This window comes from Ixodes scapularis, unplaced genomic scaffold (genome assembly GCF_016920785.2).
Source record: "Ixodes scapularis isolate PalLabHiFi unplaced genomic scaffold, ASM1692078v2 PGA_scaffold9__187_contigs__length_104089568, whole genome shotgun sequence".
NCBI lineage: Eukaryota > Metazoa > Arthropoda > Arachnida > Ixodida > Ixodidae > Ixodes > Ixodes scapularis.
The window spans coordinates 80,447,522-80,474,064 of NW_024609884.1; the positions used below are offsets into that span (position 1 = coordinate 80,447,522).

The 26,543-nt window shown below is 42.2% G+C and overlaps 1 protein-coding gene across 2 annotated transcripts in view; it reads left to right on the top strand.

Annotated features, from left to right (window-relative positions):
• LOC115330987 (von Willebrand factor A domain-containing protein 8) overlaps positions 1-26,543 on the top strand; it is a 65,376-nt gene that overhangs the window by 15,098 nt on the left and 23,735 nt on the right. For both annotated transcript variants that reach the window (XM_029993014.3, XM_029993023.4), the window contains 11 exons: positions 2,399-2,473; positions 3,262-3,377; positions 9,653-9,860; positions 11,146-11,294; positions 11,824-11,899; positions 13,889-14,030; positions 14,103-14,216; positions 21,306-21,511; positions 25,769-25,920; positions 26,053-26,161; positions 26,263-26,407. In XM_029993014.3, coding sequence (XP_029848874.2) covers positions 2,399-2,473; positions 3,262-3,377; positions 9,653-9,860; positions 11,146-11,294; positions 11,824-11,899; positions 13,889-14,030; positions 14,103-14,216; positions 21,306-21,511; positions 25,769-25,920; positions 26,053-26,161; positions 26,263-26,407 — 1,492 coding nt within the window. The remainder of the gene's footprint in view (positions 1-2,398; positions 2,474-3,261; positions 3,378-9,652; positions 9,861-11,145; positions 11,295-11,823; positions 11,900-13,888; positions 14,031-14,102; positions 14,217-21,305; positions 21,512-25,768; positions 25,921-26,052; positions 26,162-26,262; positions 26,408-26,543) is intronic.

Below are 26,543 nucleotides of genomic sequence, written 5' to 3' on the forward strand. Positions count from 1 at the left end.
GGGTTCCATGTTTTCGAATAAATCTGAAAAACTCAGAAAAACGCTCACCGGTACAATTTTCGCCAATTTGTGTTTATTGGATTAACTCAGAATTTCGAGGTCATGATGGCAAAATAAAAAGCAGTAGAAAGCACAAAAGATAGTGTTTTATGAATACATTTTATGAGAACACAGGGTCGGTGGTCCTGAGGAGTGGCAACTTCAGTTTCCTTTGAAATTTCCGACTATTGGCCAAATGGTTTGCTGGTTATTTCGTCAAGGTCCACAAAAAATAAGGTTCATATTCTTTTCTATTTTTAATATTGAATGTGTACCTTAGATAACCCACGACTTTGATTATTTTTGCTACGCATCAGTTTGAACGTTGCATGACCATAAAAAAGAGTAGCGCACCTGAAACCGGCCATTTTTCGACCGGCGGTTTTCGGGCAGAAAGAATACGAATTTCGGGCCGCAAATTGTCTTCTGGGTAGTTGAGCTTTCATAGGTCATGTTCAAGTAAAAACTTTGGCGAGCATAAATACCCTGTCAGTCAGTGTCCCTTTAACAAGCTCCAGAAAAAAGTAACTTTATTATAGTCGTTGACAAGTTCAGAGTTCAGAGCGAGAGAAAGGAAAGCTGGGGAGGAGGAAGCAGGTCGAATGCTGGAGCGAGGGGGTCGTTTCCTCCTCTGCTTTCCAGCAGTCCATCTGCTTCCTCCTCCCCAGCCTTCCTTTCTCTCACCCTGAGCTCTGAACCTGTCACTGACTATAGGAAATGTATTAAAAAAACAATAATTGCAATCCACAAAACCCTTGTTTTAATGTGAAGTGGTGCAAGTTAAGGTAAAAATTAATTGTAGAAAGTGCAATTCTATAGAAAAACAACACTCCAAAAGACAAAAAATGTTCACAAATTTTTTTTGTGTTTTCAAATATTCAGTTTTCATCATGAAGAAGTCAGCCTTTTCAGATTATGAGTATCTTAACTTGTTCCTCAGGAAATTTCCGTCGAGGACACCACTGAATGAAGTCTTTAAACTTTCAGTGTCAAATGGTACATTTCCTCATACCACGTTTCCTGCCAAAAAGTGAAACTGAGAAAGATGCATTTGAAGTTTAAACTTTAGGTTTCTTTATTTTCTATGAGTCCGAGGTAGGTGAAATTCGGAGCAGGCATTCCTTGACAGATGAGCTGGTGAGAACTAGGAGGCAAATCATACTAAGAAGAGCAGCAAAGCAACAAATGATCTGTGGAAGGTACTGTCAAAAAGGGTGTTACTGAAGGTGGCATAATATCACGTCACGGGGCAGGACCAATCCTAAGCCCTGTTTCGGGTCTCAAGCAATGAGATTGCTCATACCAAGTTTTCCGCATTTTTTCTGTTTGGATATATGGGGTTCTCTTGGCCATTGATACTTTTAAACTTGGAAATTTTCTACGGACCAAATCTAGAATAAATGGCGCATCCAATGAAGGCGAGATGTTCTGGTTACGTTTCAACGAGTATGAAAGAGCCCTAAGTCAAAAACGTAAAAACTTCCTCCCTGCTGACTCGGATGGCTGCCGAAAATAAAAATGCTGCATGCCGAAAATAATTTATTGTGAGATAAATCGTGCATGTTTATAAAAGTTTCTGAAACCATTCTTTGGAAGTTAATAAATATGAACATATCATTTTTGAAAAAGGGTCTTTTTCTCAAAAATTTGAATTTCGAGGTATGTGTCTGGATATTATTTATCTTTTATTAAAACAAGTGGGGAAACACAGTAAAATTAAGCTCAGAATTTTGGAGAATTGGAATTCTAAAAAAAATGAACTCAGAAAAACACACTCTGAATTTCACAAACAATAAACTTAGAAAACGGAATCCCAACTATAGAGTATTCTGGATTTCAAGGGGAGGGGGGGCTGAAGTCTCATAAGCCCCTCCTCTGGCTATATGCCACTGCATCCCACAGATAAAAGGCTGAGGTCACATTAATCTCTGCCAAAGGGCCTATTTAAAAACATTAATAACATCAGTATAGTTAGGTTCTTAAGGAATTGTGAGTCAAAACATTGTGAATTCATAGATTAGTAATTAGTAGAGTAGAGTAGTTGCATGTGTAATTTCATAATGTTTTGAATACTGTAAACAACTTAATTTTCGTGAGGACCTAATTTTCGCGAATTTCGCGTATCGTCTACAATTCGCGAAAAATAGATCCCGCGAACAATTCGGTCAGAATTTCAACACATATGAAGCTACAGTTAGGTGCTTGTGGTTTGCGAAAATTAGAGCCCGCGAATTATTCCAATTTTATAACTTTGGCCCGATTCGCGAAAATTTGAGCCCGCGAAAATTATGTCGTTTACAGTATTTGTTTTCCTTTCATGACTGTGTGTTGCCACATTTTCATATCTTCTTTATTTTAGGTTGGAAAACTTGGAACTAACATGGAGATGGTGCTAAAAATTGCACATCAACTTCGAGTTTCAGATGATGCTACAGTGAGTATGGAATAATGTTTTGTAGCGTTGGAACTTGCTAGTCAGTTCCAGGGCTACCGAGTACTTGTTCTACAAGGAATACCTTTAAAAAGGGGTGTCAAAATTGATGCTTCATTTATATGCTCATTTCAGAGATGTCTTTGAACCATTAGAAGTAATTGAGATGAGTTTTGTTTGCTTTGAAGGGCCTATTAAACAAGCAGGTATGCTTTCACCTATTTCCTGACCGCAGGAAAAGAAGCAATTTTTAAAGGATCAGTGCAAATGCTTTTATTTTCCCAACTGATTTGCACATGGGGCAATATGACACTTCAAAATGTGGCCAATTAGTTGCTCTTAGTTGCTCTTTTAAAACAAACAGAGGTTGATACATATAATGTAAGGAAAAGATTTAAAATTTTTATTTCTTGAAAATGCAATGTATGTGCGGAAGACGTATAAACACCGAAATTTTTACAACGACAAATAAATGAAAATTTCGGATATACATGTGCCCCACACTCACGGCTATTACTTTTGAAAGTTAGTGTACTCTAACTGACGTTGTCTATTTTTGGTTCGTTGGAGATTTAGCCTTCGTAAACGTGTGCTTTTCACCGAAGGAATGCTTATAGTGGTGAAATACAGATAGTACACCTCACATCCCCAGTAGAATGAGAAAAAGGTTTTATTAATAACGGAACCAAGCTGTAGCTCAAACATGTGACGAAAAAACTAGTCACTGACTGTAAAATAGTGCTCAGATAACGTTTTCAAGATAAAAAGGGTGGTTGATATTGCTATTTCAGCTGCAGTCCATCGCAGGCTCCCTTTCTACCCGGCAGCTTCTAAGAATTGCACATCGCCTGGCAAAGTACCCTGACCTACCAGTCGTCGATACTGTTTACAAGGCCTGCTTGGCTCAGTAAGGAGTGTTTGTCATTGCATTGCTTACGCTCTGTTGGACAGCTGGTTTATAAGCCCAAAAAGTAAAAAAGGTGTACCAAATTTTCCAATGTGTAGGTCACTTTTTCTCCTTTTTTTTTACAAATTTTGGTTAGGGAGTCTTATACATTGGTGCGACTTGTGTGTTTTATTTAATAAATATGGACCTTAAAGGGAGACTGAAGTGGTTCTGTATTTGAGTAAAAACACTTAAATCGTCTTCATTTGGCCTCCAGGATCACAAATATCAAGATTATTTTTCAGTTTGGTGCACAGAGGCTGCTGAAAATCATGTTCAAGGTGCCGCTGAAGCCTTTTTTTCCAGGAGCGTGACGTCATATCCAGAGTCTTCGAAATCTCCACTCTCGTGCATCTTCAATGCCTATCAAAGCTAACTACACGCATTGTCTTGCTATTTTCAAGAAGGTCAGAAAGAGATGTCCTTGACTGGTGTCAGTGCGGGGCAATATACCTGGCAAGCTTGCAATTGCACGTGCTGCCCACACGAGCGATACGCGCTTGGCGGCCGAAAGATCTGTGTATGACATAACGACTGGTTGGAGGTTTTTCGTGTTTTCTCTCGTTAGTTACATCTTTGGGGAAAACGAACATGATATTCAGATTCACAAGATAAAAATACTCTAGAATTCACCTCTAACTTGTTTTTGTTTTTTTCAAGAACCTCTTCAGCTCCTCTTTAAATGTGCAAGATGTAGGCTGTATCAGCATTTACGACAAAGAAGGAATGGCAGAGCAGTCTTTTTATTGCATTGCAGCATTGTAATGGGTGTCAGACATAGCCTTTGTGTTCTGTACATCAGCTTTCTATCGTAATCCGTGCCCCTTCTTGTAGAAGCAACGGCTGGCACATCAAAGCAAATTTGCTGCCGTGGTTATCTTTCTCATTCTATTCGTTGGCGGGAATATTAAAACTAACTCCTGCTTGCACATACAGTTTTTTTGTTTTTTTTTCGAGCTTTACAGATTTCTTTAAAAAGAGCCATGAAAGCAACACTTATGCGGTTTGTGGAGGTTAGTTGTACGGCCAACGAGACATAATATAGAGGGCTAATCGTAACAACCAATCGGTTAATTAAGTATAATTTGTTCATTAACTTTTTAATCAGTGAAAATTGAAAGATGTTTCCAATTAGAAACTTGTTGAGCGTCATCAAAAGCCATTAAATCAACTCTTTTGAAAAAGATATATGGCAGGACCAGCATTTTACAATTTTCAGAAAAAACGCCCTGTTTGGACGGGTTTCTAGGTTTCGGCTTCTATCGGAGCACATCTTTGCGCCCGCAGTCCTGCTCCCCGGTGGTCGCGACGCAAAGCCACCGCCTCGCCTCTCTCGTATGGATGGGGGGAAGTATGGCGCACGAGTGTTGCGCACCTCTGCCACTGGGGAGCAGGGCTGTGGGCGCAGAGATGCGCTCAGGTAAGAAACCGAAACTTACAAACGCGTCCAAATGGAGCCTTTTTACGGAACACCATAGAATGCTACCCCTGCCTTGTATCTTTCTAAAAATAGTTGATTTAGTGGTTTTCGATGACGCTCAGCAAGTCTAATTAAAACGAAATGTCTATTTATCGCTAATTAAAAAGCTAATTAACAAATTTTACTTTATTAGCCGACAAACAAATCTGTAAAGCTTAAAAAAGAAAAACGTGTATATTATAATCACGATGCAGATATGTGGTCTTATCAATGCAGTTTCACTGTGCCTTAAAACAGAAAAAACTGACTTATAAAAAGGTACAACTTATATGGCTAGTTTTTTTGTGAAAACGGCTGTTTATACGGGGATGCGACTTATAGTCTGGAAAATACATTGTAGTATATGTCGAGACCAGTTGTAACAAAGTCAATGGGAATCGAAAATTACTTCTCTTTATCCGCTTCTTCGTTCATCTGGACTCGTGAAAGTAACAAGGAAAAAAATGAATAATAAAAAAAATAAATAAATGACACGCGTCGTTATGGGCACATGTTTATCGTGCCTGCAGAAAGTGATTGAGGCTTCCCTGCATGCGCTCTCTGCTAGTTTGGAGTCGCTGCTTGCCAACTGTGAGAAGCTCCGATCGAGAAAAGATCCTGCGATCTACGAGCGGATTGTGTCTACACTTGCAATGGCCACCGCGGAGGACGTTGGCGGTGGATGGCATTCTTTACATTTATACTAACTTCATCGATGATGGCACGCTGTGTGTTTTAAGGAGATTGCCTTCGTCTTCCCCGTCGAGGTGCCGGCGGTGCCGGGACTCTTTGACTCTTTGTTGTTGAGTGGTGATGATTCGCCGAATTGGTGCTTGAGCGAAGTCAGATTTCCATGCAAGAGCGACCACACCGACCAGCAACGCCATCACGGAACACGAAGCAAACAAAGAAGCGCGCACAGCACCGATTTCACAATCAAGCTCGTTTTTCGTTGGTATAGAGAGCCTAGATTTAAAGGGCAACTCCGCTTCATTTTTGATATTTAGAAAACTATGTAGCCCTCTTCAGTTTCATATAGGAAGACCCAATGTCAAATATTACGATCTAATTCCATCTATATATTTAATAAACTGGCCAGCAAACCTTTAAGTGAGCCAAGTCGCCGAACTCTGCCAGCTCTAGCGTGCGACGTGGTGCGCAATCGTTAGCGCAGTCAATGCGACGGAGTTGGAGCGGTCAACGTTGAACCACTACGTCAGAGGCATGGCTACGTCATTCTCACGTTTCGTTTGTTTTTACTTCTCAGAGCGAAATTGAACGGTGACGTCATGAGTTTCTCCTTTCGGTGTTGGCTTAACAACGTCCACGTGATCACCGTAACGCGGATGCGCTAGTTTGCGCTGCCCTGCGCGCTTATCGGTCTGTTTCTCCGCTCCCCCTCTCCTCTTTCGTCTTCTCCCTTCCCCTCTCCCCCGGACCATCACTGTCCACGCCATGCGAAGCCACCTGCCCGCGTCGCGTGTCCTGTCCCTCGCCCCCACGAACGTCGCAAGACCACGTGGTTCGACGTGACGTGGCCATGACTCTGACGGCACGAGACCAATGTTGCCTGACGCAAACGAAGTTTCGGTTTAGGTATCAGCTGATGTTTAAATTAAGATTCGCGAATCCGAGGACGTAGAGCTGTTTAGTGGTGCTCTGTGAAATGGAATCACATGTAAGCCTACATTTTTCGGAATTGAGCGGAGTTGCCCTTTAAGGGAGGGGGAAACTGCTCGATCAGGGTCATGTGGTTTGTGGGTCGCATTTGCAAAATTGGCTGCAGCATGCAAGCAGTCAAAACTCGGAAGCATTCACCTTCTGCAAACTTGTCCGCCTCTCCGCCCAGTTTCCTCGCCACACTGGCCACGCGACAACCAAATGCAGGTGTACTTGCACCAATCTGCCCAGGAGGCGTCTGCCATTAAATTGCAAATGCTCAATGGTTGGAGTTGCTCCCTCTCTTAAATCTAGGCTCTCTCCGTCATCTCTGCCAGTACGTTGTCGCTGGCGCTCTGAATGCCCCATCAGCATACCACAACCGGTTCTCCGCATGCAATGCGAAAAAGCCGCTTCCCAGATGAGGAGGGAGCGGACAACGATGCAGAGGCTGCCGCCGCGGCCTTTGCAGCATTGTCTGCGGCCCGTTCTGGATGGCTGCTTGGCCGCGGCAGCAAAGTGTGATGGTCTGAGATTTAGTCAACGTTCGGAATTTTATTATTTTTTTAAATTATCACAAAATTTATCTTTGCTATATCCATGAGAACCACTCAATTTCCTTTGCTAAAAAGAGACACAAATGCATTGAAAAAGTGCACACGGGAATGGGAAATCGTTATTGCTTTGCTGTAGCCGCTATTTCGTTATAACCGACTTTGTTATAACCGGTCTCGACAGTATGTGCAATGCTGCCAAAGGAACAAACACAATGTAAAGCTCACGGAGATAAAACAATGTAAAGCTCACGGAGATAAAATTCTTGACCTATGTGCAAAAACGTTGCATGCTTCTAAGATCCTTGGCTCAGCAATAAGAATGTTGGGAATGATCACTCTGTTATCGCATTTTTTTACTTCACCATTATCTGTGGTGCGTCTTCTGCAGCCTCGTACCTTTGGGACTTGAATTTGGTTCAATTAGTCTGAACTCGCTGTCTTTAGCTCAACTTTAAATTATTTTAAATGTGCAGAAGAAATTAATTTGAATTATTTATGACTGACACAATTCGTTGCTATCGTTATTTAGTTTTGAGAGGCTATCAATGAGAAAGGCTATTGGAGAGATTCATTTTCTTTATGAGGTAGTGCAGGGTACTGTTAAAACTGAGAGTTTACTTGTGAGTATAGACTTTCATGTGCCCACAAGTCCTATTCTTCAATTTTTTACTTTGTACCCCAATAGAATTTGTGCATTGTCACCTCATCTCTTATGCAGTCTGCATTTAATAACATGAGCAATTGTGAATGACTTTTTTTTTATTCAATTTAAATTAGCCTTGCAGGAGTGTATATTATCAGACTTGGAGTTTGCGCAGTAGCTGTATTTGCTTTGCAAACTTGTATTTGTGGTATTTGTGTATGTCCACATGTTTTTGTGGAACATGTGTCATTTTGTGCTTATGGAAACACTGTTTAAAATAAGTGTTTCTGTAAACACAAACTGACAGTGCACCACACAAAAGCCCTCATAGCTGTTTGTGGGCACCAAGGAAAAATATAACATTATTATTATCATTGTTATTTTTAGTATTTTAGTTTACATCTTAAAACTTCTGTGCAGTGTTGTGGAAGGCACGAGTGCAAACTTGTGGCTTTAGAAAATGCTTTGATTGTGCCAGTGCTTGTGTAAGCAAAACCTCTTGAAGGGCTATGCTCTTTATGTTGGTTAGCATTGATCCCTTAAGTGATGACGTCACAACACGGCGCTGTGCTCCAAACCAACTGTTGCCAGGGCCATTGTTATCGACAAATGCACGGGTGCTCGACGTGAGGTGAGAAATTGTCTGATAAAAATTTTGAATAATTTTTGTAAGCGTTTTGTCTTCTTCATATCTACTCATGAAGACTTTTCTATCGTTTCAGTACCCATAAAGCAATGATAAAAGCATGTAATAAAGTTTCACAAAGTTTCGCCTTGCTAGCATTCGACACAATGACTTTGCAGGTTCAGTGCATTCTCCTTGAGGGAGCAGGCGACTGCGTTAAATTAAGTTGGTGACGAGCGACGAAACTTCTATTCTTGGGGTCAACTTCCTGTGGGATTTTGGAAGCAAAGAGTGCCCGTGCGCAGCTTTGATCGACGCTCAAGGTGCGTGAGCGTGCGAACGCCTGCCCATGGAGGCTTCCGCAATGTTTGAGAAGGGTGAAAACACTGTGAAGCCGAATTACGTACGACGACGACGTAAAGTGTTTCAACGTCAAAGTCCAGGACAACACAAGTTTCAAGGAGTTCTGACAGCACAGAAGTTACTGCAGTGCATATATGTGTGACCAAATGAGCTGTCCATAACAAATATATAACTTACCTGATGTTTTTATCCAGCTCTTTCGCTATTTTGGGTCTTACAAAAAAATGGAATAATCGGCAGGATTTTTTTTCGGTGTGATGGTTACAAACAGGTACGATACAAACATCCATCTTGCGAGCCTAAAAATCTAGGTTTGGAGTCTCGAACCGACTTGTTATAATAAAAAAAATTGCTACTTCATTACATGCACATCAACTGCAAAATATAAGAGAGGGCCTGACGCTGCTTTAATATCATGTTCTAAACACTTCTCTCGCTGTATTTGAGCAGATCTTCATATGTGATGATTTTCGACACAAAGTACTTTGTATCGCACGCTAGTACATGCAATTTGTTTTTGTAAACGTCATGAGTTTTCTTAGACCTGCCATGTACCCAATAAATACAAGATCAAAATCGTATCATTCTGCAAACGATTCAAGCTGTAGCAGACGGCATACTTCAGTCATTCTGTACGCTTTTCTCGTCTGCAACAGGCACCTCGAGACATACCGTATCTAGGACCGTAGGTTGCCGTTGCAAATATTTCAGAAACGGCCGATTCTCGGCAAACTTTTGTCATAAGTGGGAAATTTAGGCTTCCTATGTATATTCTTTTTAGACATTATAAATTCCACAGTGGTTCAAAATGAAATCCAGTGCCCTTTTATTTGTCCATAGCAACGCCCCTGGCAGCGGTTTGTGTTGAGCAGCGACGGCACATTTATGCTTTATAACAGCTCTGCGTTTTGCTTTTGGCTCTTTATAAAGGTTCCTGCCACCGTTGGCGAAACAGGCCCTCGAACGTGAGCTCCAAAATGCGGGACTTGACGTCAAGACAATGCCGGTGCCCAAAGCGTTAGTGAGGTGTGAGGTCAAGGATGGGATGGTGGTCATTGGTGACACCAAGATGGACGTCTACAAGGCAGGCGACAGCCAAGTGAAAGTTCCCGACACCCTTTTCTACGACAACCAACAGGTAATTAATACATCTCATCACTTGAAATAAGATACTCCTTTAAAAAACAATTCTAACAATAATAAAAAAAAAAGACAGTTTTACACTAGTCATTTGTGATGACGATGAATGACAATAGATCTTTCGTTTATATGTTAGGTACAATATTTTCTGGTTTATAAGTTTTCATAAAAAAGTTATTATGTAAGTCACACTTATATATAGGGTGACCAAAGTCACCAGGCTTGATCTAAAATGGACCGTAAAAATTGACATTTGTACGTAGCACTCTAAACTTTTAGTCGAAGGTGTATTTCATAGGTCGGTTTTTTCTTGTAAAATTACAAAGTGTAGCTCTTTTTCTGCAAAAAAATAGGGCCAAGAAACTTCCCAGGGTCCACGGCGGGCGGCGATGCAGGCAACCAAGTCGAGTAGCGCGGTGTGTTTGGAGTTTGTATTGGTAGATGGCGTTGGGAGCAGCGTCCGAAGCTGTAGCCGACCAGTGAAGGAAAGCAGACGACACGCAGACAAAATCCGTTGGCAACAAAAGTGCCGTCGTTATGCAGACACATTTTTTAACTTTAAGTTTTGCTTTTATTGTCGGCATTTATTATTTAACCAAAGATATGTTTCAAAAAGATTATGTTCATTCTAATAAACCATGGTGGTCGCTTGCCGTCATGATGAGGTAGCGCCGCCGCCATCTATCAATGCGAATGTCAAACACCCTGCTACTGGACTTGGTTGTCTGCTTCGCTGCCCGCCATAGACCCTGGGAAGTTTCTTGGCCCTATTTTTACAGAAAGAGAAGTACGCTTTGTAATTTTACAAGAAAAAACCAACCTTTGAAATACACCCGTGACGAAAAGTTTACATTGCTACGTGCAGGCGTCGATTTTTGCGATCTATTTTAGACTTGGGCCACCCCATATATTTGTATGGTCGGCGCGGCAAGACTGCGTTGATAAGCCTGCATATGTGTATTCTGATCACAGTATAGTATGCACAAGCAGGAGCCAGTTTCAGGAATGTTGTCGGCAAATCGAACAGGATATATAACCCCTGCGACAAATTTGCAGAAAGTCCATACTTGAAGGAAAAAGCGCATATACTAAGTTACGTAAGACGCACCGACAGACATTTTGTAAAGAAAATGTGACTTGTACATTCGGTAAATATGGTAATCCTTTACTGCTGGTGAAAACATACTATGTAGCAAGAATAAAAATATTAAGTTTTGATACTTTGATGATGCTAGCATCAGTATTCTTGGAACCAATGCTGGCCTCCTTCTATTTTGGCACAGCATGCTGTAGTCTTGGAGGCCATGCTGCAAGATTTTCTGTTGGGGGAACACTTGCTCCTGGTGGGCAATCAGGGTGTTGGCAAGAACAAGATAGTCGACCGTTTTCTCTTCCTGCTCAACTGGCCCAGGGAATATGTGCAACTCCACAGGTAGCCTTCCTCTTCCGATTAAAATAGGAAGGACAAACTGGACTGCAGCAAACATCCTTTACTCGGCTTTAATTCTCTGGCAAAAGCTTTTTTCTTAGCAAAGTGATTTTACATATATTGACCTAGATTGAATATTCATATACTCTGTAAACAGCTTTATTTCTGCTGGCTCAGTATTTTGCAAAGTTAGCAAACCGGGGGTTTCGGGAATATCTTTTGGGGACCACGGGGTGATATATTATAGCGTGATCAATTTTTCGTTATTTTTCAAATAGTGAAATTCACAAAATTTAAGTTTCCAGTAATCTTAAAATTTGAGCATAATCCCTTTGAACATGGCATAATTCTTTTGGAAAGATCAGATGTGTCTTGAACTCTAGCCTGGCAGTGGTATTTGACAAGATTATTAAAGCCTGATGTCAATTGGTTCAGTTCTTTTCTTCTTATTTTTGCCAGGCCTAGAGTCTACCAGTATGGTTAGTGTAATGAGTTGTACTAACTGCGAAATTGTGCTATGTTTTTTTTTCAGAGACACATCAGTGCAGTCACTCACACTACAACCCACTGTGAAAGGTGGTGTGATTGTGTATGAAGACTCGCCATTGGTACCTATCTCCGGTTTTCTCCCCTTTCTCGTGATATGTCTGAAAAATTTAGCTCTCCATAGAAAACGGACACTCAGCGATGACTGGTCTCAGTCATCTCTGAGTTTTTTGGCACCTACTCTACTACCCATAGGCCCAAAAGCTAACCGCTGCTTTCTTCAACAGTGTTTCTTGCAGTCTTTTGTACAAGGGCTGATTGGGAAGTAATAAGATTGCTGAGCAGAACGTAAGGGCACAAGTGAGCTGGTGTATATTAAACATTTTAGTGAAAAACCCGAGACTGCGGTAATGACAGAGGACGACAAGGAAGAGAAGGAGAACGTCTCAAACACAGCTAAACCTTTATTGTGGAAAGAACCCTTATATAGGGTTGAAAAAAGAAGGAAGGAAAGGGAAGCCTTCTTCACATCACCTCTCTCCACAAGACACGACAGCTTTAACAATGGGGTCAAACCAACAAAAGAACTGACAGCACCAAAGATAACACATCATTAAAAAAAAAACAAAAAACGCTGGGAAAATTACAGATTGCACTGGACCTTTCACTGAGAAAGCCAGCTATAAGACTACACACACACACACAAAAAAAAAAAAAAAGGAAATAAAGTTAACACTACCACTTGAGATTTAGAAATCGCTTCCATTCCACATCTAAGGACAAAGAAGGCTTGTTCACTCCATTTCCATGCTTCGTTATTGCGATTGACTCTTTCAATCGGGCGCTTGTGGTCGTTTTTTTCTGTTACAATTGTGGTTGTCGAGTTCCATAAAGGCACGCAATTCCTAAACTCCTGAATATGCTTGGATACCTCGGAATATGGATTCTTGTTTTTGACACATCGTTTATGTTCGGCTAGTCTATCATTAAGATAACGCTTTGTTTGATTGCTATTCTTTCTCTTTGCAAGGAGGTAGGTGGACAGTGTTGTGCTGATGTTTGTGAAGGTTATCCACATGTCTAAACCTCCAGGTGGACTGTCAAACTCTTTAGCTTTCTGTCATAGCGAGCAAAGGTGTCTCGTATGTGTCGTTATGGCGGATGACGAAGATGTGCTGAGAGTATGCGAGAGTATGGTAGAGCTGTGCGATTCAATTTTATGTCTACATCTAAAGAGTAGTAACTGCACTGTAACACTTTTCATTTCACCCAAACTTATCGCTGCATGACTTCTGGGCACTTTTTACTCCGGAAGAACAAAAAAGACCGCACAAAAGGAAGTTCTATTTATACAATGAAAATCAGATGAAGGGAAAAAAAGTTGCGGCTGCAACGCTGAAAGTGGTGTTCCAAAGCATTTTTTTACATTTTTTAAATTGATTTTGAAACATTCTAAACCAACATATTGAACTCCAAGGATGCTACTCTGAATGGGAAGAATGATCAGAGCCTGTAGTCATCCAATTCTGAAATTTAAACAATCAATCTCATTACTTTTCAGTTGGCCCTCATTTTAAGAGTCACACAACATGAATCGCTTGATTTGAAATTGAAGGGCTGGTGTCGGAGTGTATTCCTCAAGAATGAAATGTTAGTACAAGATCACCTCTGTGCCAAAGACCTGCAATATTTTTTTAAAATTTCATTTCACCCGTTAATTTAATTGGTATGCAAGTTAGGTCAATGGCACTGGTTCTAAAAGAATAAATAAAAGATTTGTCCCTTTAGTATCTAAGTGCATATACTATATTAAAAAAATAACTTGTTGGCGTAAGCACCGCTGCACCGTGCATTTATGCTTTTGTGAGCTTGTACTAATCTAAAAGTGCTTATGTGCCAAAGCAACTTTTATTATTCTACACATTATTATTGCTCTCCAGCCACATTCCTGCTGTTGATTCACATGTAGTTGAATCTCGGTGATATGGGCTACTGTATGTCAGTTTTCTGCACTGATACATTGGTGCCTGAAAGCATTATCCACAAGACAAAACATTTGCATCACCAGGACACTTAATAAGGAGGGAGACACACTGCTTTGTTTGCTCTAGGTGAAAGCTGTCCAAAACGGTCACATTCTGGTAGTAGATGAAGCTGACAAGGCTCCGACACACGTCACGTGCATCCTGAAGGCCCTCGTAGAATCGGGGGAGATGTTGCTGGCAGATGGACGCAGGATCGTCCACTACGCAGGTGGGACTATCAGATCAAAGGGTCTTTTTAGGACAACATGTCGACAATGGCTTCTTCTCTTTTACGTTCTAGATAGGGCCAAAGCCAAGCCCAATTCGGTGGTGATGCATCCCAACTTCCGGATGATTGTGCTTGCCAACCGCCCTGGATTTCCCTTTTTGGGCAACGACTTCTTTGGGTCGCTCGGTGAGGACTTAATATTATTCTTTGGGCCTACCGTAACATCCTGAGAGGTGCCCCATCTCAAAAAGATAGCCCACCCTGGTGTTAAACATAATTTTCGATTTTTGGAGAAACGCTTAAAAATTGCACCATATCGTGACGTCGGCTTACAAGCAAACAATGGGGACTGGAAATGGTTCAGTCGTTAGAGACATCACGAGTTAAAATCTAACCTATGCTTGTTCGGAAGCTCATTGACCTGCTGGTGGCATGTGTGGACGGCAACAGCTTTATTTTAAGCACACTTGGTCAAGATCAAGCGGTTGCTTTGTGTTTTGACTACGTGGCTGCAATATATTTCTGTTGTGACCATTTTAACGCCACAAACTTGACACTTTATGGACGGAATCGATGCAGCACATTTCTGCTTATCTCAGTGTTCAATGACGCAGATGCTTGAGCTGTTTGTGCTGCCTTGCACTCTGGGATGAGCGAAAGCGAGCATCAAGTGCTGAAGAAGGGGCAGAAATTTTAGGCTCTCCTAAAGAGCTCCTCTGCATATGATTCTTTCTTATTTCTTTTTCCCGATGGATAGAGTGCAATGGCAAAGGTGATGGAAGCAGTACATGTTGCAACATATTGGGATGTACACTCTCCGGCAATATGAAAGAACCACTGGGAGCGCGTGGCCGAGGCATTGGCTGGCGGGGGCGCTGCGAGCGCTCCGGGCAATTCCATTCTGCTTCGAGGAAAGGATGCTCACTCGGGCTCAGCTAAAGCGAAACGCGCTTATCAGATTGTGCTGAGCCCCGAGTGAGCGTCCTCCCCTCGAAGCAGAATGGAATTTCCCAGAGCGCTCGCAGCGCCCCCGCCAGCCACCGCCTCGGCCACGCGCTCCCAGTGGGTCTTTCATATTGCCGGAGACTGTACTTGACTGCAGCAGTTACACATGCTCTTAACTATTCACGTCTCCAGCTCGACACTCGCCCTCCTGTGACGGAAACAGGAAGTGCTCTAGTGAGGGTCCCCCGATTCTCCTGCTCAGCGGGCACGGCGGAACTGCTCGCGATCATGGCTCGCGAGATGTCATTTCCGAATGCAAACAACACTCTTCATTGTCCCTAAGTAGTGCTGCAGCCGGTATGGGATTGTACCTTACTGGACAGTTTTAGTATTGTGCATAGAAGCAAACGAAAGCGCTGTGCGTTTGCGTCAGAGTTGCGTGCCCCACGTTATGCGTGCGCCTCATCGCCATGCGCCATCCAGACCGCAATTTTGGGCTCCGTGCACGCGCAGTGTCGAACACGCAAAGCTAACGCAAACACACAGCGCCCGCATTCGCTCGTATACGCTATACTAAAACTCACTACTGTTTCACCGGCTTCCAACGCCAATGAAACGTGCTGCAGTGAGCAGACGTGCAAGCAGGTAGGCGTTCCTTCGGACTGGAAAGGCTGAGATTGGCAAAACGACGGAGCGTAAAAATGAAAGTAACTAAATGTTGTGAAAAGATCAATAATTAAAATAAAGTGTTTTATTTTTTATTTGTATTGTTATTTTTTTGTTTTTTTTTGTTTTTACTTTTGGGCATTTAGTCTGGAAGGATATTCGCGACGACTTTGGACGTTTTCCCCATTGTCAAAGTCGTGACTTTGATAGCAAAATATACTTTACACTCAATTAATGTAATTTTACATGGATTTTTCACATGAGCTAGAATTTTTTTATTAATTTTAGCAGTGTGTCGAACCGAAAAAAATACGGGTTCGGTTACGGTTCAGGTTCAGGTAAATTTATTTTGTTCCAGTTCAGTTCCGGTTCGATTAATTCAATCGCGAACCGGTTCGGGGTGCTGAACCGGTTCGGAAATTATAAATGACAAATTGCAAGTAAAACATCTGAAATCAGCACATACGAAACGGGATGCATCGTAGTGTAAGGCTCAGGGATTTCTACCAGGAATGGTTTCTTTATGTGCACTCAAAGGTTACCTCACCGACGTTTACGCATTCGGACTTCATCTAATTGGGTCCGACGCAGTAGCTGTAAAATCCGCGACCTCCTTACAAACCCACTTACAAGTAGAACTCGCTAACTATCCCGCCATCTCGGCGTGTAAGCAATTGAAGGAACAGTGGGGAGAAAATACAGCTTTCTTTATTTGAACTAGCTAGCCTTCGGTAACTCAAATTAGACCCTTAAAGAAGTTTTCATTAAACAAGATACGGAATATGAAAAACACTTCACCGAACGCAATGCCAGAAGGACGTAATAGGATAAATATTAAAATGGAAGAGTTCGCTGTCTCACAAATATGTTAGCTTCTAAATGCCTATACGAAACCGGATGCATTATTATCAAACTCCACAGCCTTTTCTTTTCTCATTCCGATGGAAGCAAGCTTCAAGAACTCGCGCGTTCTAGAAACGTGTTATGAAATGAGCACACAGAGGCATTTAGGATTTACGAGATTGTAGGAAAATGAAATCCCGTGACGCGATTTTTTTATTTTTTTTTGCACAGCCTTTCAATTCTCTTTCTTCAGTGCAAGCCGCGATCACCGCAATACTGGTTCCTATGTCAAGATTCAGGGATGCAGCGTTTGTCAAGATTCGTGGATGCAGCGTTTATATTCCTAAGACTGAGTGGAGAAGAAAAATATGTAAGCGAGGTGTGTGTCAGTTGACGGCACTTAAAGAACAAATGGCATTGATAGCACATTCATCGTCAACAGCGCATGGCCGAACCGTTTTAACATGAGCCGGTAACCGTTATTTTTTTTCCGGTTCAGTTCCGGTTCGGGTTCATCGCGAAAACAATATAACGGTTCGGGTTCGGGTTCAGTTCCGGAAAAAATACCGGTTCGGTTCCGGTTTTCGGTTCGGTTCGGTTCCGGTTCGACACCCTGGATTTTAGACTATTTTTATTTTATTACTTGGTAATTAAAAATGTTGCAATTGGCACCAGTGATGATAAATAGTACACTTTTGATTGTCATATTTGTTTGCACATTTGAAATTAGATCATAAGTAACAAATTATATTAGAGCTTGAAAAATTACGTACTAAAATATCCAAATTTTAATATCATTATTATTAATACAAATTGGGCAATGTATGCCCCCAACTAACGCCAAGATCCCGAAAATCCGCCATTTCACCATCTTCCCAGAAAGGTATAATTTTGTTTCCTTTTTGGCATATGAAAAACTGACATCGTTATCAAGATAGACAAACAGTCAAACACTGGATGTAATATGAAGTCATATGTGTCACGCGTTGCTATAAAAAACGCACACACACACACACACACACACACACACACACTTCAGCTGTCTGACTCGGATTCCGTCTTTGGGTTGTTAATTATTTATTTATAATTTATATGTTTTGTGGATTTATTTAGATTTATTCTCTTATCCTTGTGCTGGGAATAATGTTAAAGCAACTAATCATCTAAATACCCAAGAACCCACTAAAAGGCCTGCAGTTCATTATTTCCCATAACAATTACCTGAGCGAGAAAAGGCAACGAGAACGCACAAATATCAGCACTGATTTTTTCAACAACTACAAATATCAGCCTGGATCGAACATGTATGTCGCAAAATAATGTTTCTGCAAACAGCTTCTTTAACTAAATAATTACATTGAGAGACACATGAGTTATGAAAGAATCCAAAATTAAGACCTATATCAAGAGATTAAATCCAAAATCGAGGTTAGTTTCGGTTTCGCTCCGGAATTAAAATGCGCATCCTCGCGTAAATATTACGCTCAACGCCATTCTTGTTTTCAGGGTAAAGAGTTGACCTGCGCTCATAACACCCTAGCTTCCTCGTATAACTAGAAATAACTTGTGTAGCTCAGTGAGGCCAGCACACTAGACAGGCTCAACAGCGGCACACGTCTCCGACCCTCACTATAACCGCCATTTTGGAAAATGAGTGGCGCCACCTATACTTAGTTGGAGTCGCAAATACAGCTGTTGCACAAGTGCAGCCTTTTACGCGAGTTTTCGGTGCTGTAATTTTTTTTTTTACTTTTTGGGCTGCAGGCTTAAAGTTAGCCCAGTCCTTTATTTTACCTTATTTGATTGGCATGTGCTAATAGTGGATCTTGAGTTTGATGCAAATAGTAGTTTGAGCCGAATATTTTTTAATAGATTATTGGATTGTTTTTTCAAGTCATTCACTACTGTTGCATTGTGCTTAAAGAAACACTGACACCCCCCAAAACATTTTTTTAATTTTTTTGCCAGGCGATTTGTTATGGTGTCAGAAGACTACCCAATCAATATTTTGCTACAGCATCAGATATATATTTAATAAAGGGGAAAAATGCAACAGCTCGAAACCAAGACCGAAGCTGTACTGGGGAGGAAGAAGAAATATAGAGGAGGAGAAAGTTGCCAGAAGTCACGTGACTGTGCAAGCTTTTTGTTTTCAATTAAAGTCTTTGCAGCTTTTTAGGAGCCACCAAAAATGGGCATCATATTTTTTTTTATATTTTTAATATTGAGTGTGTGCCTTCAATGACCCACGACTTCGATTATATTTGGAGGTTGTGTCCGAACCATAGAGAACAGCAGATCTTAGAGAAGAGAGGAGCCGCCTCGGTGGCTCCGAAACGAGAGCGCTGGCCTACGGATCCCCATGTGGCAGATTCGAATCCTGGCCGAGGTGCCCGTAATCTGACGGAGGCTTATTGCGGAGAATGCGTGTAACCGAGCTTTCGGTTGCACGTCAAAAGATCCCCAGGTGGTCCAAATTAATTCTCAGTCCTCCGCTGGGGCGTCTCAGATGCCCGTCGTTGGTTTGGTACATAAAACTCTCAAATTTGACTTAGAGAAGAGAGTGAGCGCGTCTCAAACCGGCCAGTTCTCGATCGTTGGTTTTCGGGTGGAAAGAAAACAAATTTCTAGCTGCAAATCGTGTTCCGGGTAGTTGGGCTTTATACTTCATGTACAAATAAAAATCTTGGCGAGCATAACTAGCCTGTCAGTGTCTCTTTAAACGAAAAGCCAGCAAAACTTGTGACGGTTATTTCCAAGCTTCTACTTGTCCACTTCTAAGCTAAGTTAATTTTAATCTACCGTACAATACCGTGCATTCACCCATTCCGCGCTAAGCGCCCACCCCCAAAATATGAAACATCTGAAAAAATATGCACAGTACATATGTGTAAAATTGATGACATCACATGCACCCATCCCATTTTTTTTTGGTATTATCTGCAAATTTTGAGTGGGCGCTTGCTCAATATTTTATGGTAACTATATCTATAAACTGTGGTTTCAAAGCCCAATGCCTACTTGGCATGTAGATTACGTATTTGACATGAAAGTAAACATATAGAGATGCAGGCTTTCTCTAATCAAATGATGAACGTTGGTTGTCATGACATCTCTGTCCATGAGTACAGTCGGCAGCAAAAGTTTGCGTGGCACGGGAGCGCCAGCTGAAAAGACTGGCTGCGCCTTCTGACGGCGCATTGCCGCTCTCAAGACTCACACCTTGCGGATGCGCTTCCTTTTGTGTTCGCAGTCATGTTTTCTTTGCTTGCTTCCGTCTGACGCCCACGAGATAACAGAGACGGACACAAGGTGACGCGAAATGTTTCTTGTTGCATGCTAGCTCCGACTCCCATCACGGTGGCTGAGGCAGATGCGCGGCATGATGGCTGACAAAGCGGCACCTTGGGCCGGTCCCGATTATCATGTGCGCGTCGGACGGAAGCTGTTCAAAAAGACAAGCCTGCGAGTATGAAAGGAAGTGCATTCTTGAAGCCTGAATCTTGAGAGCGGCCGCATGCCGTCAAAAGGTGCAACCAGTCTTTTTGGCTGGTGCTCCCGCGCCCCGCAAAATTTTGCTGCCGACTGTACATTGCAGTAAAATTAGAAGGTATTACTGTAGTGCAAAGTAGATATCAATATTTACAAAGTTTTAGTTTCTTTTTAAATATACCAGGCGCGCGCATACACTATCCTGCTTTCAAAATGTGCTTTCCTCCTAAGCACGTGACTGTGATATTTGTAATTTTTTGAGTGTTGATCGCGGCGGGTTAGGCCCGTTGAGCAAGCTTCTTACCGAGCACCTGTGTTCTGCGGAGAAGCAACTCCCGTGGAAGCGAACTCCGTGGCTGTTGCTTCCCCGCAGAACAGAGCTGCTTGATAAGAAGTGCACTCAACGGGGCTAACCTGCCGAAATCAACACTTGAAAAAGAATGAATATCGAATAGTGTCTTATATATTTGCACAATCCTACTATTTGATCTTGATTTGAGGTGGACTATCGTTTTGGATATTAGGATATTTTGTTTGGTCTCTTTTGCATTCTGGTTCATCTTCAGCTGAGTCTAAGTGAGGAGTATGCACAACAACTTCTGAGTGTGACCATGAGACGGGACTGTATGTAATAAAAAAAAAATTAGAATTACAGGATAACATTTTAGCTGCATGCATGCTTGTGAGCAGGACACTAGACACATAATCTAATTAAAAGTAAACATTTTTGACAGAGGTCTGTCTGGTTAGGAAGAAATTGACAGTTTTTGCGGACACTAACCAAAGTTTTATTTAAAAACGCATAAACCCGACGTTTCGGGACCCGCTCGGTCCCTTGGTCACGGGTGACTGTAGGTGGGGGCGCGGTGGGGAAGGTTGCCCAGGTGGTTCTGGGCAACCTTCCCCACCGCGCCCCCACCTACAGTCACCCGTGACCAAGGGACCGAGCGGGTCCCGAAACGTCGGGTTTATGCGTTTTTAAATAAAACTTTGGTTAGTGTCCGCAAAAACTGTCCATAATCTAATTATAGTCGGTTTAACAACATTTAACATTATTATGTCTGTATGCTTTGGTGCCTCTTTGTTTGCTGAAACTTTGAAGCCTATGCTGCAACATAAATAGTTGTATGTGGGGGCCACTCTCTTTTTGCCATTTCACGTGTGTGCATGTGGGCAAATGCACCTCTTGCAGGCAGTTGAGTTTTTTGTGTGAACCAAACCACAAATTTGTCTGTAACTGTGTCCACACTTCTCACACCAAAATTGAAAGATACCGTTCCATCTACTGCACAGATCAATGTATGGTGTTTGCAACTGCTATTATAACAGGTGACATCTTCAGCTGTCATGCTGTTGACAACCCATCTAAGGAGTCGGAGATGGCTCTCCTGAAGCAGTATGGCCCCTCTGTGCCAACTGCGATGCTGGAGAAATTGGTGGCCGTGTTTGGAGACTTGAGGCATCTCTCGGACGAGGGCCTCATTGCGTATCCCTTCTCGACACGTGAAGTTGTCAACATTGTGAAGCACCTGGAGGTACGTACCAGTATGCCTACCAGTAGTGTTGTACGGAACGGCGTTCCGGGAACGCATTCCTTTTAGGAGGAAGGAAGGAATGCTGCCATTCTATTTTGCATCGGTGGTACTGGAACGGGAACTCATTGCATTTTTACTGGAACGGAAAAAGGAACGGCGTTCCTTTTTTTTCGTCCAGTGGGGTAATTTTTATTTATTTCTAAGAGGGAAATTGCAAAAGTATAAAAACAACATATTTATGAAGAGCAGGATCTTGTTAACTGTTTGGTTACTTATCTTAGGTATTATTTTGTGTGGTCCTCACTTGGTAACAGTCGGGTGCAGGAGAGCTAGTGGACATTGATTCTTTTCTTAGTGCCCGAGGCTGCAATACAAAAAGCAAAACTTTTAGTCATGGGAAAAAGCAAAGAAAGAGGGATGTTTCAAACTCAGTTCCTTTTTGTGCTTCCACGAATCCTCATACACCCAGAAATATTAGGCCAACCACAACAATCACTGAACTTCCACAAAGAGACCTACAGTTACAACAAAAGAACAGGTTACCAGACATTGAATGCACCCTTGTATCCCGAACACTGGTCACTTAAAAGATAGACAAAAGTTAACCTTTATTGAATGCACCCTTGTATCCCGAACACTGGTCACTTAAAAGATAGACAAAAGTTAACCTTTATTCCTTCTCCCCTTGTCCCCCACCTTCAAACGGAGCAACGAATTCAACCTTCACATAGAAGGACTGGTAGTTTTTAAGACTGACCTTCCAAAAGCCCTACCCTCTTCTTCATTTGCTTGTCTTGCGGACAGCAACATCAAGAAGCAACTGTTGTTAAGTTCGAAGAAGAGACTTTGTTAGATTGAAACGTGTGAGGATGTTGTAAAACGCTCGTGCAATGTGGGGTAACAGTACATTTGGCTCGTCTGAATCGCCCACATCGAACATGAATAGGGCTAAAAGGTGAGATTTCTAAAGGTGAATATATCAACAAATTCAGCCCTGCTTCCGCTTGTTTTCTTCTCCTGGTGCTCTTCCACCACGGTATTCAAATTCGTATGTTGCCATTTAATAGGATAGATAAAAAAATCATGAGCCATTCCACTGTGTGAAGGTGGATGACCAGCGAAGCTGTTTAGCACATGACACAGACCCGCCCCTAGGAGCCAGAGGAAACTAGACTCGTGCGACGGGACTGCCACCCGGCGGAAAGTAGACACGTGTGGCAAGACCGAAGCCCCGGGAGAGCGGAAGGAAAGGAAATTAGGCACGCAAACGGGGGGGGGGGGGGGGCTTGGAACGACGACAAAGAGATGGCGGTGTGGGCATAGACATGGCCGACACGGGTCGCAGAGAGAAACCTTTATTATCTACCTGAGAGTCTACTGATCTTGAAAATGGTACCTATTGATAACTATAATCAACTAAATAGACCTATTGCTAAATTACCCAAGCATCGAGGAGAATGTAGGGTATGGTGTTCCACGCGCCGCAGTGCCGGTGTCTGCAGCAGTAACTGTTCTAAAGCAGAAGCCTAAAACAAATGGCATCTTACTTGCGCGTTCGTCAATGCTTTATTTTGGTTATTTATTTAGAATCTTTTACACAGGGGAGGCGTGGGCATGCGGCGGTGCGAGTGTAGAGTTTTTGGTCACGCACACGAAAAATCTGCAGAACCCTAGCCATAAACAGCTTTGCTGTAAAAAAGAAAAAAAAAAATTTCTGCTTGATTTTATTATTGCAATTAGCAAAATACAAATGTAACGTATATGTAACGATACGTTCCATTTTTCTAACTGTAACGGAAGTGCATTCTTTTTTCACATATGGAACTTGTAACGGGAACGCATTCCAAAAATCGGAAGGAATGAGGAACAATCTCTCGTTCCTTTTTTGAGGAACGTGCACAACACTACCTACCAGTGGCGTCTTTGTTATGTGAAAATTACAGGCCAAGTTTCATTAGGTTAATGCAAAATATTTTTTGCCAAAGAGCTGTTATTGTGGCAAGCAAAACCGACTGCACGGGACCTCAAACTGGGTTCGCAAGAACCTTGGCATTTCTTCATGCACCTGAACAGACTCAATTATTCCTATATGCCACTTATTGATGCATTATTTGGTATGAGCCAGACAATTCCAGCTTTCTCCAAAGTGTGTGTGCCGTTGACATGCCTGTGAACTGCTCAGGAATGTCAAGAGCAGTTCCCCGGCTCGCTTTCAAGCTAGCTGTGTGATCCTCATGCTAATTAAAAGGTTTGAAAACTTGTGATGTAGAGTTTGGATTCCAAAGTAGTGTGCCCATACAATTTCAAAATGCATGAAAGATGTGTGCTGTATGGGCTTGGTTTTGTATCATTTCATCTGGCCGTAAAATCCAGTAAGAACGCTCACCCAAATTGCAGACATAAATGGTGAAAAACATAAGGTAAGCTATCTTTGAAGATGCAACACCAAAACTTTGTTAAAGAAAAATTATAGTGATAAACATTGGAGCACCTGCTACAAACGTGACACAGGAACTGATACCGCAAATCGCGGACATGGCAGATTCGTGGTCCACGATGTGAAAAACACGTAGGAATCTGCTACAAACTCCTGTGTCACAGGAAAGGAAACCGCAGACTGCGGACGTAGCAGGTTCGCGTTTCACGGTGCGAAGAACGCGTGAGAACCCGCCGCGTGCTCGCATCTCATGGGAACAAATACTGCGGATCACGGATGCAGCAGATTCGAGTTTTATGATGCAATAAACACGCGGAAACTCCCTACAAGCTTACCTGTCATGGGAATCGATATTGCGCGCGCATATCGCAGACAAAAAGGCGGGAACCCGCTATAATTGTGCATATCTCGGGAACGGATACCACAGATTGCAGACGGAGTAGATTCGCATTTTACGTTGCAATATACGTGGGGAGAACTCGCGTGTCACGGGATTTGATATTGCGTGCGCAGAAAAAAAATGTGGGGACCCGCTATGAACTTGCTTGTCACACAACTGGTACCACAGATCACACGATTGGTGTGATTCTCGTTGGACTTCGCATAATGTCCGACGGAAATCGGGAAGAGGGGGGGGGGGGGGGGGGGGGGGCGATGCTTCAGAATTTTTATGTTATGGATATTTAGTCAGAAAAACAGGCAGGACGATCTGTCTGGGGAGGGGCATCCTTTTTTACGGTATGTTTGATGGTATAATATTTTTTCCATAATTGCTATTGCAATCTTTATGATTATTAATATTCACTGCTTCAGTTGTTTGCATATTTCATTCACTCTCCTTCATATGTACAGAACCAAGGACTTCTAAGTAAGATGTAATTTCTTGGTGCATATTTTCAGGTGTCTTTTAGCTTTGGCATTTTTATGCTTGACAAAGCTCTGTGACAGTCGGAGACTCTCACAAAACAAATCCGGAAAGCAAGTCGTCTGCTTCTTGCGCAAGAGTTGCGGTGATGTCAGAGACACGCCGAGCTCCGATTGGCTCTGACTGAAGGATAGTGGGTTGACCTCAAAGCAAACTGCCTTGAGGTCTACCCACTATCTTTCATTCAAAACCAATCAGAGCTCGGCTTTCTGTTGTCACCACGACCCCTGCAAAAGAAGCAGACAAACTTGCGTTGCGCGTTGCATCGGTGCTCACTTTCAGCTAAAATAACTGCTCCATATGTTCAGAAAAGCTTTAGGCACAATTATGCCAGGTCGTCAATGCTGGACCTTTGGTATTTATTTTAAGGCTGCCATGTTTGTGAAATGAGGCTTACTAAAAGGGCTTAGGCTCATCCACAACCGTTGCAGATATAACTACCGTAAAATCCCGAGAGATGGCCCACCTAACATCAAGAGCAAATCGGGTGAAAATATTGAGGGGGCTAACTTTTGGTGTACCATCAAGAAAAGTTTAAAAAATTCTTTTAAGCTTGTTATGGTGGCAAGGGGCAACGAAGCAAAGAAGACTGTACTTCCCAGTCAGGAACGTTTGCTTATATCCCGCCATAGCTAACTAGCCGCATTTACGTCGAGGCTATCATTGATATCCCAACACTACTATTATTAGGAGTGGCTATCTTTTGGTGTTTGAGAAAGTATAGCAAATCAAGCCAAAAATATGGGTGGGCTATCTTTCGCGGGTGGGGCATCTCTCGGGATTTTACAATAGTACTGGCAAATATGCCCACATTCCTACCTGAGCATGAAGCTGTACATATATTACATTCTGCTTTCTTCTTTTCTGCATGGCTTGGGTTTTTTTTTTTTTTTAGTCTTTTCCAGATGATGGAATTGCCTCTGTCTTGAGGAATGTCTTTGACTTTGACTCTTACAACAAGGAGATCAGGAAGACTCTACTCTCAGTGCTTCACAAGCACGGAATTCCTGTGGATGCTGACCCAGAAGATGTCCACCTCTCAAAAGTGTAACTACGATACTACTTCCTTTTTTTTGTTAAACTTTATTTATGAGCAGAATGTCTTGCGCATTGTTATGTAGTCCATATTTTCTCTTTGCTGTCTACCATGGTTGAGTGTGACTTCTTTGCACACTTTAGATTTAAGCTGCCATCTTCTACATGGGTTAGCAAATGGTCATTTGATAGAGCAGATGCTTTGGGGCTGGAAGACTCCTGTTCTGTTGACATCCAGGACTTGCATGTAGAGGTAGGTATTCATGTCCCGGCTTCTGGGTTGCTACATTTTAATCTTTTGAATTTTTGGTTACTCTAAATTTAACACCTTGCTGTTTTCTTTTACTCCAACAGCGACCGACAACTCTTGCAAAACAATCCGCTGATTTAGAGAAAACGGAAGCACGGTCCATGTTCTTTTCTGAGCTTCAGCATTACTGGTCACTGCCCTATGGTGCCAGCACTACTACTTTAGACCTGGCTGTCTCTAAGAGTGAAGGTAGGATTCCTGAAAACGTTTCTTTGGCACGTTTTTTCTTTTCTTTTTCAGTTGTTTAATAATTAATTCATTTGTACTAAAGTAAAATCAAAATTAGCCTCGTATTAATCGAGCAGTTTGAAAATTGAGACTCGAG